At 40.5% G+C, this 15,670-nt stretch overlaps 1 protein-coding gene across 1 annotated transcript; it reads left to right on the plus strand.

The window, feature by feature from the left end:
* Positions 1–3,136: 3,136 nt before the first annotated feature.
* On the plus strand, positions 3,137–13,980 carry LOC121718499 (sialoadhesin-like). The gene is made up of 7 exons (XM_042103511.1): positions 3,137–3,215; positions 4,385–4,729; positions 4,980–5,240; positions 6,052–6,309; positions 7,253–7,340; positions 13,302–13,748; positions 13,917–13,980. The coding sequence occupies exons 1-7, from the start codon at positions 3,179–3,181 to the stop codon at positions 13,978–13,980; spliced, it is 1,500 nt and encodes a 499-aa protein (XP_041959445.1). The 5' UTR covers positions 3,137–3,178.
* The last annotated feature ends 1,690 nt before the right edge of the window (positions 13,981–15,670 follow it).

A 15,670-nucleotide genomic window follows, 5' to 3' on the forward strand; every position in this document is an offset into this window, starting at 1 on the left:
CCCTTTTTCACAAACAAAGACATAGAGAAATGGATAGGCAAGCATAGCATTGTCCTGAATATGTCAGTTATTTTCTTTCTCAGAAAAAAAATGAACACAATTATGCACATATTCTGAACATTTCCATCAACTCACTCCACTGCACTCAAACTTATGTTCTCATAGTTTTTTTCAATCAAGTGAGTTTAATATAATAAAACATATATCCATACTCTTAGACCTGCAGATTGTGTCATCCGGAGAAGGAGCAGAAGTGAAGGAGGGAGATCGTGTGACTCTCACCTGCAACACCACCTGTGCTCTGAGTGGAAGCCCGTCATTCATCTGGAGTAAAGATGGACGTCCTGTAGAGAAGAAGCAGATAATCTACAACAGGCTGCAGCTCCACCCAGTTAGTTATGAAGATGAGGGCAGCTACACCTGTGCTGTTAGAGGCCATGAGGGTCTCCCATCTCCACCTTACAGACACCATGTCATGTGTAAGTGTTTTCATAGACATCACCAACTCATGTTTGCATTTTTTCGTTGTACTTCTTTCACATGATATTAATAATACACATTTTGACATATGTTTACATAGCTTTAAATTGACGTCCATCTGATATGTCTCTATCTGCCTCAATGGAGACAGACCAGTTACTATCCCAACCTTAAGTCAAGAAGAGAAACAAGTTTAGAAGTTTGAAAAGAAAACACATCACTATATTCACCTTTGCAGCTTGGTTGTCTCTTTTGTCACTTTCTCTACCCCTTCTGACGACAGCAATAGACCGTAGTCCTGTGATATTTGTCCTAGTTGGAGTGGCAGTCTGTGGAGTTTTGGGTCTTCTCTGTGTCGTCTACTGGCTGAGGTGAGCAGATGAGGGAGGATGTGGTATTATATGTCACCCCTGAACCCTTAACTGTCATACAGAGTACTTCTTTGAAGGATTTGACATTCATATTTGATATTCAAATGTATGTTTTTTTTTTTATGTCACACAGTACAGACAAAGAGGTGAGATGTTTTTCTTTCACTATTTACATATGTATATCTATTTGCATAAGGTGTTAGTAACTTACTAACATGGTGTGTACCCCTCTAGGATGATGTTGAGTGCTCCAGCATTAACTTCCAGAGGTCCAGTCGAAGCAGAGCTACTGCTCCCCCCAGTGGTGGTGCTGAGGTTGCAGGAGGAGCAGAGGATGATGGTCACTACTCCACCGTCCACTTCCAAGGCTCTGTAGAGTCAGCAGGAGCTCAGGAGGATGATGTACCATATGCCAGTGTCCAGTTCAATAAAGGCAATCCTATTAAAAGGTATGTGTTGTTTTTTTGACCAATGATGTGATAATAGCAATACATTGTCTTATGATTTGTTGCTATGTTGGAAAATAAGTAAAACTAATGCTATGTTAACAGTAAGTCACAGACCCAGCCTCATTTCAGTGTATACTGTTTTTTTTTCATCTACCTGTTGTGCTTGTGGCTGTCTTTCTGCAGTTCATCTGACCAACCAGAGGGGGAGCCCTTTGTGATCTACAGCTGTGTGAGGAAAGCAATATAATGCCATCCTATCTTTAGCTTATCCAGTGCTGATTTTGGATTTCTACTGTTTAGAGACAAGATAAATGTACCTATGAACTAAGACGTTATACAGATTACTCTATAAATCTGTTTTTAACCTTGACATAGCCTTAAATGGAATGTGTTGTTTGCTAAGATTTGTTTTTCAAGAAATTGGTTTACTGAATGCATTTGCAGAAATGCACTCTGGAAATTTGCACCTGCACGAAAATGCAGTAACTATTATAATTACGCTACAAGAATGCCATATTTCATTATGACTTTGATTATACCTTCACCAAAGAGTGAAAGAGAGACAAAAAAATATTTTTTTGTGTGGTTTGAATGTCTGAAGGTTTTCAGATTTAGTGAAAGTGAAACCTGCTGCATGGGCCAAAGGCAAACTGATTACGTTTTTAAATGGATCTGACTTACCACTTGGCTCCAGAAACTTTTAGCTAACGCTGTGCAATTTGACCCTGGTTAATGCCCGTACAGTGTGGATAGTACCATACTACATGCTCTGCAATTTGACATTTGATCCTGGTGAATGCCTGTACAGTGTGGATAGCAGCATACTACATGCTCTGCAATTTGACATTTGATCCTGGTGAATGCCTGTACAGTGTGGATAGCAGCATACTACATGCTCTAGTGCCTATACCATGTTCATTTATTCACCTTGGACCTCCTATAGACATTTATATACCTTCTAGTTCTTCTCCTTGCTCAGTACTCAAATATATTTGTACTTCTGCTTCAACCCCTTTACCAATAAAAAAAAAATCTGCTCATGACCATTTTTTCCTAGCTCATGTTTGCTGAGGATAACTATACTCTGTTCATTCAGTGACATAATGACAAGGGAAGAGCTCATCTAACAATGGTGACATACTGGTAACAGTGTTCAGTGGCAAACTTTGGTTTTTAAAGGATGTTTTTGAGTATTTATGTAGATGTATGTACTGTATTTATGTACTTTGTTTTTAAATGTATTTATGTACTTCATTTTTAAAATGGCTACAGGTTAGAATAACCTGGGTGCTCTGTGGGCACTTGGACCCAAAACATACTACCTGATCCACAGCACCTCATAGGGGTTCATTTGGACCCAAAACATACTACCTGACCTGATCCACAGCAGCTCATAGGGGTTCATTTGGACCCAAAACATACTACCTGATCCACAGCAGCTCATAGGGGTTCATTTGGACCCAAAACATACTACCTGACCTGATCCACAGCAGCTCATAGGGGTTCATTTGGACCCAAAACATGGATGCTAATGCCTGATCCACAGCCCCTCTAGGTGTTCATTTGTAGAACTGCACTGTAGCTTCCTAGACCAAATATAGTTGAATGATGCAAAAACACTATAGCGATAAGTGACAAGAACAGACCGACTATTGCACACACATACACACGTATACATTATAAACATGTATATGGGACTCTATGATATGTTCTCTTTCCACTGGATCTTATCAGCATTTTTCACACTTGGTAGTGAACCTGCTTCTGCAGAGGTGAGAAAGCTGTGGTCAGCACAGGAAGAGGGAGGAGCTATCGCCTGCACAGAGAGGATGATGAGAACAAACAAGTTTAGTGGGTTAGAGAGAGATATTGGTTAGCATGAAGACGTTAATCAGCATTTATGCACTGATCTTGGGTGAGTTTTTACCTTATTTTACAACTGGAACTTGATAGGGAGCTTGTATACCAATAGCATATTAAAGTTAAAGGGAACTATCCCAATTTAAAAGCAACCGTAAATGTATATGTTACTCTCCTACATGCGTGCCTTTTTTGATGTGCTGAAGCCAGTGAAGCCAGAATACACATTATTGTAACACATGCTGTTTTTTTTATTTTTTATTTTGTTTCTTTATTCCTATGGCATCGTTAAAGCATTTTCTGTGAAATGCTTCTGTTCGTTTTATGTTTACTAGTTTTATGTTCCCGGTCAAAAATGCCTGCTGCATTATAACTTGTTAGAAATCCATAGTAACACACATACTATCATCTAATGTTGTGATAGACCTTTGTATCAATTTGCTTTCTATTGGATATAACCAGTTCTGAACTTCTATTTGCTATTTATGGCCTGACCTGAGCTCATAAGTATAAGTATATATACATTTTTGATCCCGTGAGGGAAATTTGGTCTCTGCATTTAACCCAATCAGTGAATTAGTGAAACACAAACAGCACACAGTGAACACACAGTGAGGTGAAGCACACACTAATCCCGGCGCAGTGAGCTGCCTGCTACAATGGCGGCGCTCGGGGAGCAGTGAGGGGTAGGTGCCTTGCTCAAGGGCACTTCAGCCGCGGCCCACTGGTCGGGGCTCGAACCGGCAACCCTCCGGTTACAAGTCCAGAGTGCTAACCAGTAGGCCACGGCTGCCCCTCATGCAAGTCAGAAAGGGGAAGATTCTATTTAGGGAAAGGTTCCAGTGGGGGCTGGCATAGAAGCAAAGAGGGGGATTGAGGGTGTGTTTGCGTGTGTGTTTTAATGTACAGAAGCACATATACAGTCCATCTGATCAATAAGTATGTGCCTGGACTCAATTTTATACACTGACCATTTTCTCATTTCTAATGGCCGGTCATTTTTGACCGGAAATACACATGGGTGTTCTAAAGTTAAATAAAACACTCAAATTGTTATAAAAAATTGTTTTGTGTGTTCAGATGCCCTGTGTTAACAAAGTCAATGAGCCTCATGGTATTTAGAATAAGTTAGCAATATTTTTGAGATAAGAATGGTCAAATATGGTAGACATTATAGCCACGTGTGCAACAGCTTCCCCATTTACTGTCCGCTTTGTGTTTTAGGGGGTTTGTGTATGGCCTGGAATGTCATTTACAGCCCTACACACATCTGTGCTTTGGAGGGATCATCAGTCAACATGTCCTGCTCTTACACCCACCCCAGTTATCTTACAGTTGATGAATCTTTCTGGATCAACCAAGACTCTGGGGACGCACCCGATGTCTCGAAGAATGAGAGTTACACACACAGAGTCACATTAGACTGTGGAAATAAAAGACATAGGTGTTTGTTGAACCTGAGTAAACTAACCAAAGCAGATGCACAGTATCGGTACTACTGTAGGATCACCACCAATAAAGAAAAAGAAAAATGGATTGGTAAACCTGGAATCTCTGTGAATGTCACAGGTAAATTATTTGCATTCCTATATGTATCTCCAATTCTAGGGAGTTTTTCCTCGCCCCTGTTACTCATGGGCCTTCTCTGATTGTTTAACAATCTGTAAAGCGCCATGAGACATGTGTAATGTTTTGGCGCTCTATAAGTGATATTAAATTGAAAATATACAATGAATAGCATAAGCAGATCAACAAGCTAATGTTTTTGGTCACCTAACTTTAGTACACAGAAACAATTGGTTTATCACACTTCTCTTAGGACTTAAGATTGTTTCTTCAAAAAGAGGTGAAGAAGTGGATGAGGGGGTTAACGTGACTCTCACCTGCAACACCACCTGTAACCTAACCGACAACCCTTCATTCATCTGGATTAAAGATGGACGTCCTGTAGAGAAGACGCAGATCATCAACAGCCAGCTGCGGCTCCATCCAGTCAGTTATGAAGACAACGGCAGCTACACCTGTGCTGTGAGAGGCCATGAGGATCTCCCATCTCCACCTTACAGACTCCAAATTATGTGTAAGCGCAACATTTTATGATGTTAAAAAAACTAACTAACCAAGCAATGGCATATGGTAACAATTTCCTAATCTAACAATTGACTCACTCTCCAATACAATTTCAGTTGTAAAGATTGTCCATATCTTCTCTTGTGAAGTTCTGATCTTATTCAAACTTGGTACACACAATCAACGTGACATTCTTTAGATGCAAACATAATGTTGGTAAATTCCCTCATTTATACTGTACCTGACATGATTTCAGTAAATCCCCTCAATTATACCTGCCATGATTTCGGTAAATTCCCTCAATTATACCTGCCATGATTTCATCACATTTCCTTATCTGTCCGTTGACTAACTCTTCAAAATGGCCGTCAATGGCCAATCAGTTGTCAATATCTACTGTTGTAAAGGTCTGCTCATTCAAACTTGGTACACACAATCAATGTGACATTCTGTGGAGGCACTCTGAATTATGTGACATTCTGTCCATAGGGGGCACTACAGCCGCCACATATCAATATCATGAACTGTTAAAAGTGACATTTGGCACACATTTTATCATATTTCCTAATCTTCCATGATCTAATCCTCATATAACATATGCCATAGCAAATGGCCAATTCTCATGAAACATCATAGGATACTTCATAATGACACAGAGAAGCATATCTCTTGACCCGATTACATAGAAATTGGTGTGCTTATACTTTGTTCCATTTCCTTGATGATGACTTTGAACCTGCTTAAGGGCACGTTTTGCCAATCTGCTTGGACCCCGATAATTACTGATTACCAGACAGTATGTGTCTGTCTCCTTTTTCTAGGTCGAGTGGTTATTTTTTCTGACATAGAACATGTGAAGGATGGTGATCATGTGACTCTCACCTGCAACACCACCTGCAATCTAACCAGCAGTGCTTCATTCATTTGGAGTAAAGATGGATGTCCTGTAGAGAAGAAGCAGATCATCTACAACCAGCTGCAGCTCCACCCAGTCAGATATGAAGATGAGGGCAACTACACCTGTGCTGTTAGAGGCCATGAGGATCTCCCATCTCCACCTTGCAGACTCCAAATCATGTGTAAGTGCAAGTTTATGATGTAAAAAAAAAAACTTATATCAGGCTATCATTTATCAGCAATGGTATATGGTATGTTCCAGGTCATGATTTACGGTAATCCCTTGCCTATTATGTGATCATATTCACTTGGTTTTAGAGACCACTGCCTTCTACACATATTAAAACGCATCAACTCTCTTCAACTGTATAGCAGCTAATTACCCACAACATAATAACACATAACCAATACATGAATTTAGGAAATTACTATAGACGGGTTTACCGTTTACCAAGAAAACTAGATGTGCACGCAGCTGTGGGGCAGAAAACGCTTGGTGGCCGTCCACAACGTTATAAACTTAACCTAATAGTCGGCTGCTGTAAGCTAAAATCATATTTTGTTGTATACCCCTGTTGTCTAAATGACAATAACCTCTCATTTCAGACTTTATTTCAGAGGGTTTTCGTTCATTTGCATTATTAATATAACATTGTCTTTTGGCGTTTCTGGCGAAGGCATGCATTCCGTTAGGGATATTGAACATTCTTGAACATTCTCTAACCATTGTGATTTCGAATTGGTGCAGTTTTCAGCACAAACACTCATTGTATTATTTTCATGGAGAGCACTGCTCTATGCTGTTCTAAATTCCAAATAAAACATGAACATGTAACATGGAAAATCTAGAAACATGACATATTGGCTCTGTGGGGATGGTGTTCTGTGACATGACGTTTCTCACCCACAAAGACAGATCAGAAATTCTGAAGAGACAAACAAGAGATTTGAGGATAACTAAAGACTACAGAGAGGACATGCGGGCTTTAGGGAACATGTTGAGTTGACCATCTAAAATCTATATTATGCCATCTAATATGTATATTATGCCATTCTACTTTCATTCTAATCCAAACAGCGAACAAAAGGATAAACACTGAAAATAATTGTTTTTATTGATCACAGCAAATGAGATGAGTCCTTTGATAGCAGCTTCTGTTGGAGTGGCAGTCTGTGGAGTTGTGGGTCTACTGTGTGTCCTCTACTGGCTGAGGTGAGCAGATCACATGAGGGAGGATGTGTTGGGAGAAGTCTATTCCAAAACAGTTGACTGTCATAAAATATACTCTCCTGGAGAACATGACTTTATCAAGTTGTGTTTTTGATTTACAATGAGGATAAAACAAGGGAAACAGTAGGACAGAGAAAAGAGGCACAGAGGTTAGATGCCTCTTCCCACTGTGTACTAAATGCTTCCCCAATTTACCTTGATTATCAGATCTGTATTGCTCTCCAATTCAGAAACATAATCTACGATGTTTCTGAATTTGAAGAGCATTACATGTTCCAAACTTTTTCTCTCATGACTGCTTTGACCTAACAATGAGGTTCCTAACTCTCTCCTCAACTCCTACTCAAGCGAGTAGGACGCATTTCACACTGCTCCTGCTTCACCTATCCTTTTAGCAATTTCCACTCTTTTTCATTCTTTTATTTCATTTACAAGCTAGTTTAGCAAAGACAGTGAAACCAGTACATTTAAATCTGAAACTTTAGTGGTTAGTTTTTTACTTTAAATGAGCCAGCCAAGTCAACGAGCAAAAACTGAACGGCAATTCACCTTGAAGTTGGATTAAAACAAAATGCGCTCCTCCGGCCAGAGACCCAGGAGATCATGCCGAAAATGTACTGAGCTAGAACAGAGGATTTCTACTTTGGAATCAAAGATGCATGCCCTTCCATCAACGACAGATGAACTACGAGAGGCATCTCATGAAGTGAGTACAGCAACTACTGGAAATGCAGAGAATGTAACCCAGCAGTCTAATATCACTGCTAATAGAGCAGATGAATGCATCGACCTCACAAAGGGAAATGTGAGTACAGAGCCTTGGCACAGGCAAGGTGCCAGACCAAAAAACAAAAAACGTAATACAAGAACTGTAATTACCTCAACACCAGTAAATTCAGATGTTAACTTCAGGCCTCGTATCAGAAATACAGACAGATCAGCAAACTACTACAGGGCTTGTGGTCCTAAGGGAAGCCCACAGCCCCTAACACTATGGAACAGATTTGAATGCCTCCGGGACGTGAGAGAGGAATTTCCCAGGGAACAGACCCAAAGCAGGCAGCGATCAAACCACAACAATAGAAAGATGGGCACAGACAAGAAGCAGCACTCGACCCCTATTCATCCCACAACCCTCGTTCTAGGCGACTTTGCTGTGAGACATATAAATGGGAAAAGGATGATTGTATGTTGTTTCCCAAATGCTTCAGTGTCTGACACAAAAAACAAGCTTGCAGAACTGGTGTCAAAATATGCAACTATCAAGCGCATCATTGTGCATGTTGGAGCAAATGACATCTACAGAGAACAGCTGTATGTCAAAGAAGATTTCAAGGAACTTTTCTCGGCCCTATATGAGCTTGGAATACAAATTTTCATCAGTGGCCCACTCCCAGCAGAGGGAAGCTTTGTATTTTCCAGACTATTCAGTTTAAACACCTGGCTCGCAAAAACATGCTTTTCAGTTGGGATGAATTTTATTGACAATTTTAACCTTTTTTGGAATCGCAGGGAATACTTCAGACCAAATAGCACAGAGCTGAGTTGGACTGGGGCCAAGATCTTAACCGAATACTATCACCTCTCTCTCCTGCACCCAACATTTTTTCTGCCAACCTTGAGCCGAGCCTCTGATAAGCGCTCAGTGGCCATACAGACGGAACAAGCGGATGACATCAACAACTCAGCTAAACCAAAACACTCTGCACAGGCTGAAACAGAGATATGCCCAACCTCCCCTGCTGTGGGGCCCTCTGATAACCACCCGCTAGCCTCCACTGAAATGCAGACCTTGGAGAAACATAAACAACCAGCTCAACAATGCCAAGCCATGTCCACTGGACAAGATAAGATGGGTGCTGCTAAAATGACTCAAAGTCAATCACTGGCGTCAAACTCCCTGGAATCTCAGCAAACAAATGGATGTGATGAGCATGAGGAGATAGCACCTATCAAAGCTGCTGAGAGGATATCAGAAAGGAAGGGTCATGTTGTAACACCAGTACCAATACCCCTCCCCACCTCTGTCGTCTCCTTGTCACCACAAAGACACAACAACATGGAATACACTACTGGAATACATGCTGAAAGCGGAGCGTCTGCAACAAACTTCCCAGAACCTCAGCAGGCAGATGGAGACTCTGGATCAATTTTCAACCCCAACCTCCTTGATTTCCCATCACCACCCACACCCAATCACGTCCCCACCCAATCAAACTCCCCAGGCCACACAAACCCCCCTAATCTCCCATCCCCATCCCCACCCCTTCATCCCACCACCCACTCAAACTCCACAGGATCCCCTGAATACCCATCACCATCCCCACCCAAGCACATGATGTTCCCTGCAAGAATGGAGAGACTGCTACCAGTAGCCATGCAGAGTTTTACTAGCCCAAGATCATTAGCACCAAAGAAGCGAAGGGCACCTCCACCCCCTCGCCCTCCCCCTCCCCGTTTAGAAGGATCTCTTAAGCAGCAGCAACCTCTTAGTTCATTTTCTCAGCCGGCATATAGCATGGAATGTGCAGTGGAAAATACAGATGGCAGCAGCAGGGGACAATTATATGATGACTGTATTGCATGATATTCTCAGGGTCCCTGCAATATAAATGGTACTGACAGTAGTTTTGAGAACATGCCGGGACCCAGTAAGCCCATGACATTCTCTATTCCTGTATTGACAAGAAATAAAACACAAATGCATCGAGCTTATAGGGTAAACCAGTCCAATCTCCTACCCGTACCACATCAACCTCAGATTTCCCCCATGGATCATATTTCCCCAACACTTAAACTAACAAAACTAGCACTCCTAAATATCAGATCTCTTTCAAACAAATCATTCTTAATTCATGATCTAATTTGCACACACAACCTTGATTTTTTACTTTTAACTGAGACATGGTTAGATCAAGCAAACAGTGCTGCTACTCTCATCGAATCAGCTCCCCCAAACTTCAGTTTCTTGAGTGCTACCAGAGCAAATAAAAGAGGTGGGGGGATAGCCACAATTTTCAAGACGTCTTTTCAGTGCAATCAGTCGTCATTCGGTGACTTTACTTCATTTGAATATCTGTGTGCATGCATTAAGTCTTCTCCTCAGATTTTATTACTGACAATTTACAGGCCTCCAAAACATTCAGCTAAAGTTTTTCTTGAAGAGCTAGGTGAACTGCTATCAGTTGTTTGCATAGAGTATGACTGTCTTATTATATCAGGGGATCTAAACTTGCATGTGGATAATCCTGAAAACAATTATGCCAAGGAATTCATTGCACTAATCGATACTTTCTCCCTAACACAGCATGTACAGGGGCCAACACACTCTCTCGGCCATACCCTCGACCTTGTTATCACAAAGGGTCTCGATGTCTCTACAGCTGTTAAAGACCTGGCCTTATCTGATCATTTTTGCGTGTTCTTTGATGTGTCTATGTCCCCACACACTCAAAACACAGCTATGATGGTAAAAAGGAGAATCATAAATGATCAGACAAGTGCTCTCTTTGAGCAAGCACTTTCACTAAAGTCAAGTCAACTGTCAGACTCTGAAGACTTATTTGATCACTTTAATGCAAAAATGGCAAACATTATGGATGACATTGCTCCATTACAATTCAAGAAAGTTAAGGACAAACAGAAAGCACCATGGAGGCAAAATCCAGCAGTTAAATTTCTAAAAAGAGAGTGTAGGAAGACTGAAAGAAAATGGCGTAAATACAAACTTCAGATCCACTATGAAATCCATAAAGAGATGCTCCGCACATATAACTCTGAAATATGCAAAGCAAGACAGTCTTTCTTTTCTAACATTATCAATAGAAGTTCAAATAACACTCGTATTCTATTTTCAACTGTTGATAAGTTAACAAATCCCCCCTCACAATTAGCGCCTGAACTTCTCTCAACTAATAAATGCAATGAGTTTTCATCTTTTTTTAAAGGTAAAATTGACAAAATCAGACTCAACATATCTGCTCAATTACAAATTCAACAACCTGAACTTCCAGCAACAAACAGAGGGAAACTAAACTTGATGTCAGAGTTCAGCTTGATAGACTACGAAACACTTGAAAAAACGGTACAGAATCTCAGCCCTTCCACATGTGTCTTAGACACTCTGCCTACCAATTTCTTCAAAACTGTTTTTCACCTCATAGCGGCGGATGTCCTTCAAATTGTAAATGTATCATTGCTGTCTGGCACTTTTCCTAAGTCACTGAAAACAGCTGTTGTAAAGCCACTTCTCAAGAAGAATAACCTGGATGCCTCCATGCTAAACAATTACAGGCCCATATCCAATCTACCTTTTATTGGCAAAATTATTGAAAAAGTAGTCTTTAATCAATTAACCACCTTCCTAACATCAAATGGGTATTTTGATTACTTTCAGTCTGGTTTTCGGGCAAATCACAGCACTGAAACAGCTCTCATTAAAGTTTCCAATGACATACGCCTCAACACAGATTCAGGTAAAACATCAGTCCTAGTGCTACTGGACCTTAGTGCAGCATTTGACACTGTTGATCACAATATTTTACTACACAGACTAGAACACTGGGTTGGATTTACAGGCATAGTTATCAGCTGGCTAAAATCATATCTACAAGAAAGGAGCTTCTTTGTTGCCATCGGAAACTGTACCTCAACACCAACGTCCTTGACCTGTGGTGTTCCCCAGGGGTCGATCTTGGGGCCACTATTATTCAACCTCTATATGCTCCCACTTGGACAAATCATTCAAAATAATTTGATTTCATATCATAGCTATGCAGATGACACACAAATTTACTTAGCTCTATCACCAAACAACTATGGTCCTCTTGAATCTATGTGTCAGTGTATAGAACAAATCAACACCTGGATGTCTCAAAATTTTCTTCAGCTGAACAAAGAAAAAACTGAAGTAATTATATTTGGTAAAAATGAGGAAAGACTTAGGGTTGCCACTCTCCTTGACACAAAAGGGTTGAAGGCAAAGGATACTGTTAAAAATCTTGGTGTATTAATTGACAGTGATCTAAATTTCAACAGCCACATGAAAGCGATAACTAAATCAGCTTTTTACCACCTCAAAAATATTGTCAAACTCAGAGGGCTGATATCAAAACATGACTTAGAAAAACTCATTCATGCATTTATCTCCAGCAGGGTTGATTACTGCAATGGACTGTTCACAGGCCTTCCTAAAAAGACTATTAAACAGCTTCAGGTGATACAAAATGCAGCAGCTAGGACTCTAACAAAAACTAAAAGAACTGACCACATTACTCCAATTCTTAAGTCCTTGCACTGGCTTCCAGTAAGTCACAGAATTGACTTTAAAGCACTATTGCTTGTTTATAAATCAGTAAATGGAGCAGGACCTAAATACTTGTCAGACATGCTTCAGCAGTACACACCTTCTCGTCCTCTCAGGTCCCAGGTGAAAAACCTGCTAGTAAAACCTACAGTTAGAACTAAACATGGTGAAGCAGCTTTTAGCTGCTATGCGGCTCAGCTGTGGAACCAACTTTCGGATGACATTAAAAAGGGCCCAACTGTAGCCAGTTTTAAATCTAGACTTAAGACCAAACTGTTCTCAGACGCTTTCTGCTAACTGTGCCGAGTTACAAATTCTGAATCTGCCTCGATAATTATTCTACTTTGTCTTTTATTACTTTTTTTACTACTTTTGCCTTTGTTTTTGCTTACTAATTATTCTTTATTTTTAAATGATTTTACCTTGTGTTTTATGTTTTCTTTTTATTATGATCTTTACCTTTTAACTATTCTTTGACTATATTGCCCTTCTATGCTTTTATTTGTTATTATCGTTTGGTTTTGTTTATGTAAAGCACATTGAATGACCTCTGTGTATGAAATGTGCTATATAAATAAACTTGACTTGACTTGACTTGACTCTTGTGACTGCTATGACTGAGGTTTGCATCCCTGCAGAATCAGAACGATGAGCGGAGCTCTTGCTCCCCCCAGTGCCGAGGCAGCAGGAAGAACAGAGGATGACGTTCAGCATGACAGTGTCCAACCCAAGCACAACGGACAGACTGCAGGAGGTCAAGGGAACGATGTCCTGTACGCCAGTGTCCAACCCAAGCACAACGGACAGACTGCAGGAGGTCAAGGGGACGATGTCCTGTACGCCAGTGTCCAGCTCCAGGACAACAGACAGACTGCAGGAAGTCAAGGGGACGATGTCCTGTACGCCAGTGTCCAGCTCCAGGACAACAGACAGACTGCAGGAAGTCAAGGGGACGATGTCCTGTATGCCAGTGTCCAGCTCCAGGACAACAGACAGACTGCAGGAAGTCAAGGGGACGATGTCCTGTATGCCAGTGTCCACTTCAAGACAGATGGTGCACAAAAAAGGCATCATTTTGTTACCCGGTAATCACGGGTGATAATAGCGTTATAATAGCATGTTGATGACATCACTGTGCCACCGAGGGCATCGCAACCTGGAAGCATTAACATTGTTTCACTTGACCCCTACTTGCTGTGTCACCTCACTGCTACTTTTGTCTTATGGCTGTGCTCATCTCTGTTGTCCTGTAGTTCACTTGACCCACCAGAGGGGGAGCCCTCTGTGATCTACAGCAGTCTAAAGATGAGAATGTGAAGCAATATGACATCAACCATGAGCAAACAAAGTGAAGGTGATGCCATAATATATTTAGCTTATGGAGTGGGAGTATACTTGAATATATATGAATATGTATACATGAATCACATTAAATAAATGTTTTGGCTTAAGGAACAAAATATTACCAATGTTTGTAAATTGACTTTGATGCTTAGTTTGTAGATTTAACTAAATAGGCAGCACAGCTACCATAACAAGAAGTTTGTGGACACACCTTTTTGTGGACACTACATCAAAAAGGCCCCAACTGTAGCCAGTTAAATCTAGACTTACCGGTAAGACCAAACTGTTCTCAGATGCTTTATGCTAACTGCACTGAGTTACAAATTCGGAATCTGCCTTGGAAATTATTCTACCTTGTCTTTTTATTACTTTTTTACTACTTTTGGCTTTGTTTTTTTGCTTATTAATTATTCTTTATTTTTAAATGATTTTACCTTGTGCGTTTTATGTTTTCTTTTTATTATGATCTTTATTATTATTCCTTACTTCTTAAGCTATTCTTTGATTATTGCCCTTCTATGCTTTTATCAGCTATTCCTGTTTGCTTTTGTTTATGTAAAGCACATTGAATGACCTCTGTGTATGAAAGGCGCTATATAAATAAAGTTGACTTGACCTGTTCAGAATTGAGATTTGTAGACACTCCCTAGTACTGTGAATGAACCCTGTGCGGGGTACATTTTAGGACATTCTCAGCTGTAAGACTCAGGTGTCAGACATCAGATGAAAAGGCATCAGGTCTCAGGAAAACCGCTGTCAAGTTTATGGAATTACAGTCATGTCTCAGACATCAGATGAAAAGGAGTCAGGTCTCAGGAAAACCGCTGTCAGAAGAAGCGGAGTCAGACGAGGGCAAAGATTCTTGATTACTAGCAAGATAGAGCAACGTAATTCGTTACTATGGGAGCAAAATGGGACAGTTCTGGTCTGAAATGTTGTCATTTTTAATAGCCCACATTTCACAATATGCTGTGCAAATAAAGGCCTAGTCGTGATCAGCTAATGTTGTTGCGCTACATTGCCTCTAAGTGTCACCAACTGACGATACACATTGGAAATGTGCATACGCCACACATATAGTTGCCATGGAGAAACCCGGGAGGAACACACATTCTCACGCTCATTTACTCTTGATACAGCCGACCGTGAGCGTGAAAGATGGCGTACGCAACATTTTTGTGCGTACACAAGCTTTGTACATGAGGCCCCAGGTCTTCTTAATTAATAGTATTATACAATTCCCCTTTTACATATAAGGCTGCTTATATCATGTATTGATGAAGATCTATTGACAAATAACAAACTAGTAGAATTAATAGGCCAAGTTATTAGATAAGGAGCCAAAACCTCTCCCCCGAATAGGCTACTTGTCAATTTTGAGATTTTGGTTTGATCATTTTTTGACTACCCTCTGTTTGCATCTGTAGACTACATTCCTCCTGAACGCACAAAACAAGCTTATCTATTTATTTAAATTTAAGATTATCGGGGGAAATTCTGTAAGTAATGAAGTCCTATGATGATATATTCAAGGTTTTGTGAATATACCTGTGGACCTAATACATTCAGCCATTTGAAACAGAAGAACACACCAGAATAGGCCTATTTAGTAAGCAGGATTTGATGGCCGCATTCCTACACTTATAAAATGCAATTCAATGCG

The sequence above is a fragment of the Alosa sapidissima genome, chromosome 9, assembly GCF_018492685.1.
Source record: "Alosa sapidissima isolate fAloSap1 chromosome 9, fAloSap1.pri, whole genome shotgun sequence".
Classification (NCBI taxonomy): domain Eukaryota; kingdom Metazoa; phylum Chordata; class Actinopteri; order Clupeiformes; family Clupeidae; genus Alosa; species Alosa sapidissima.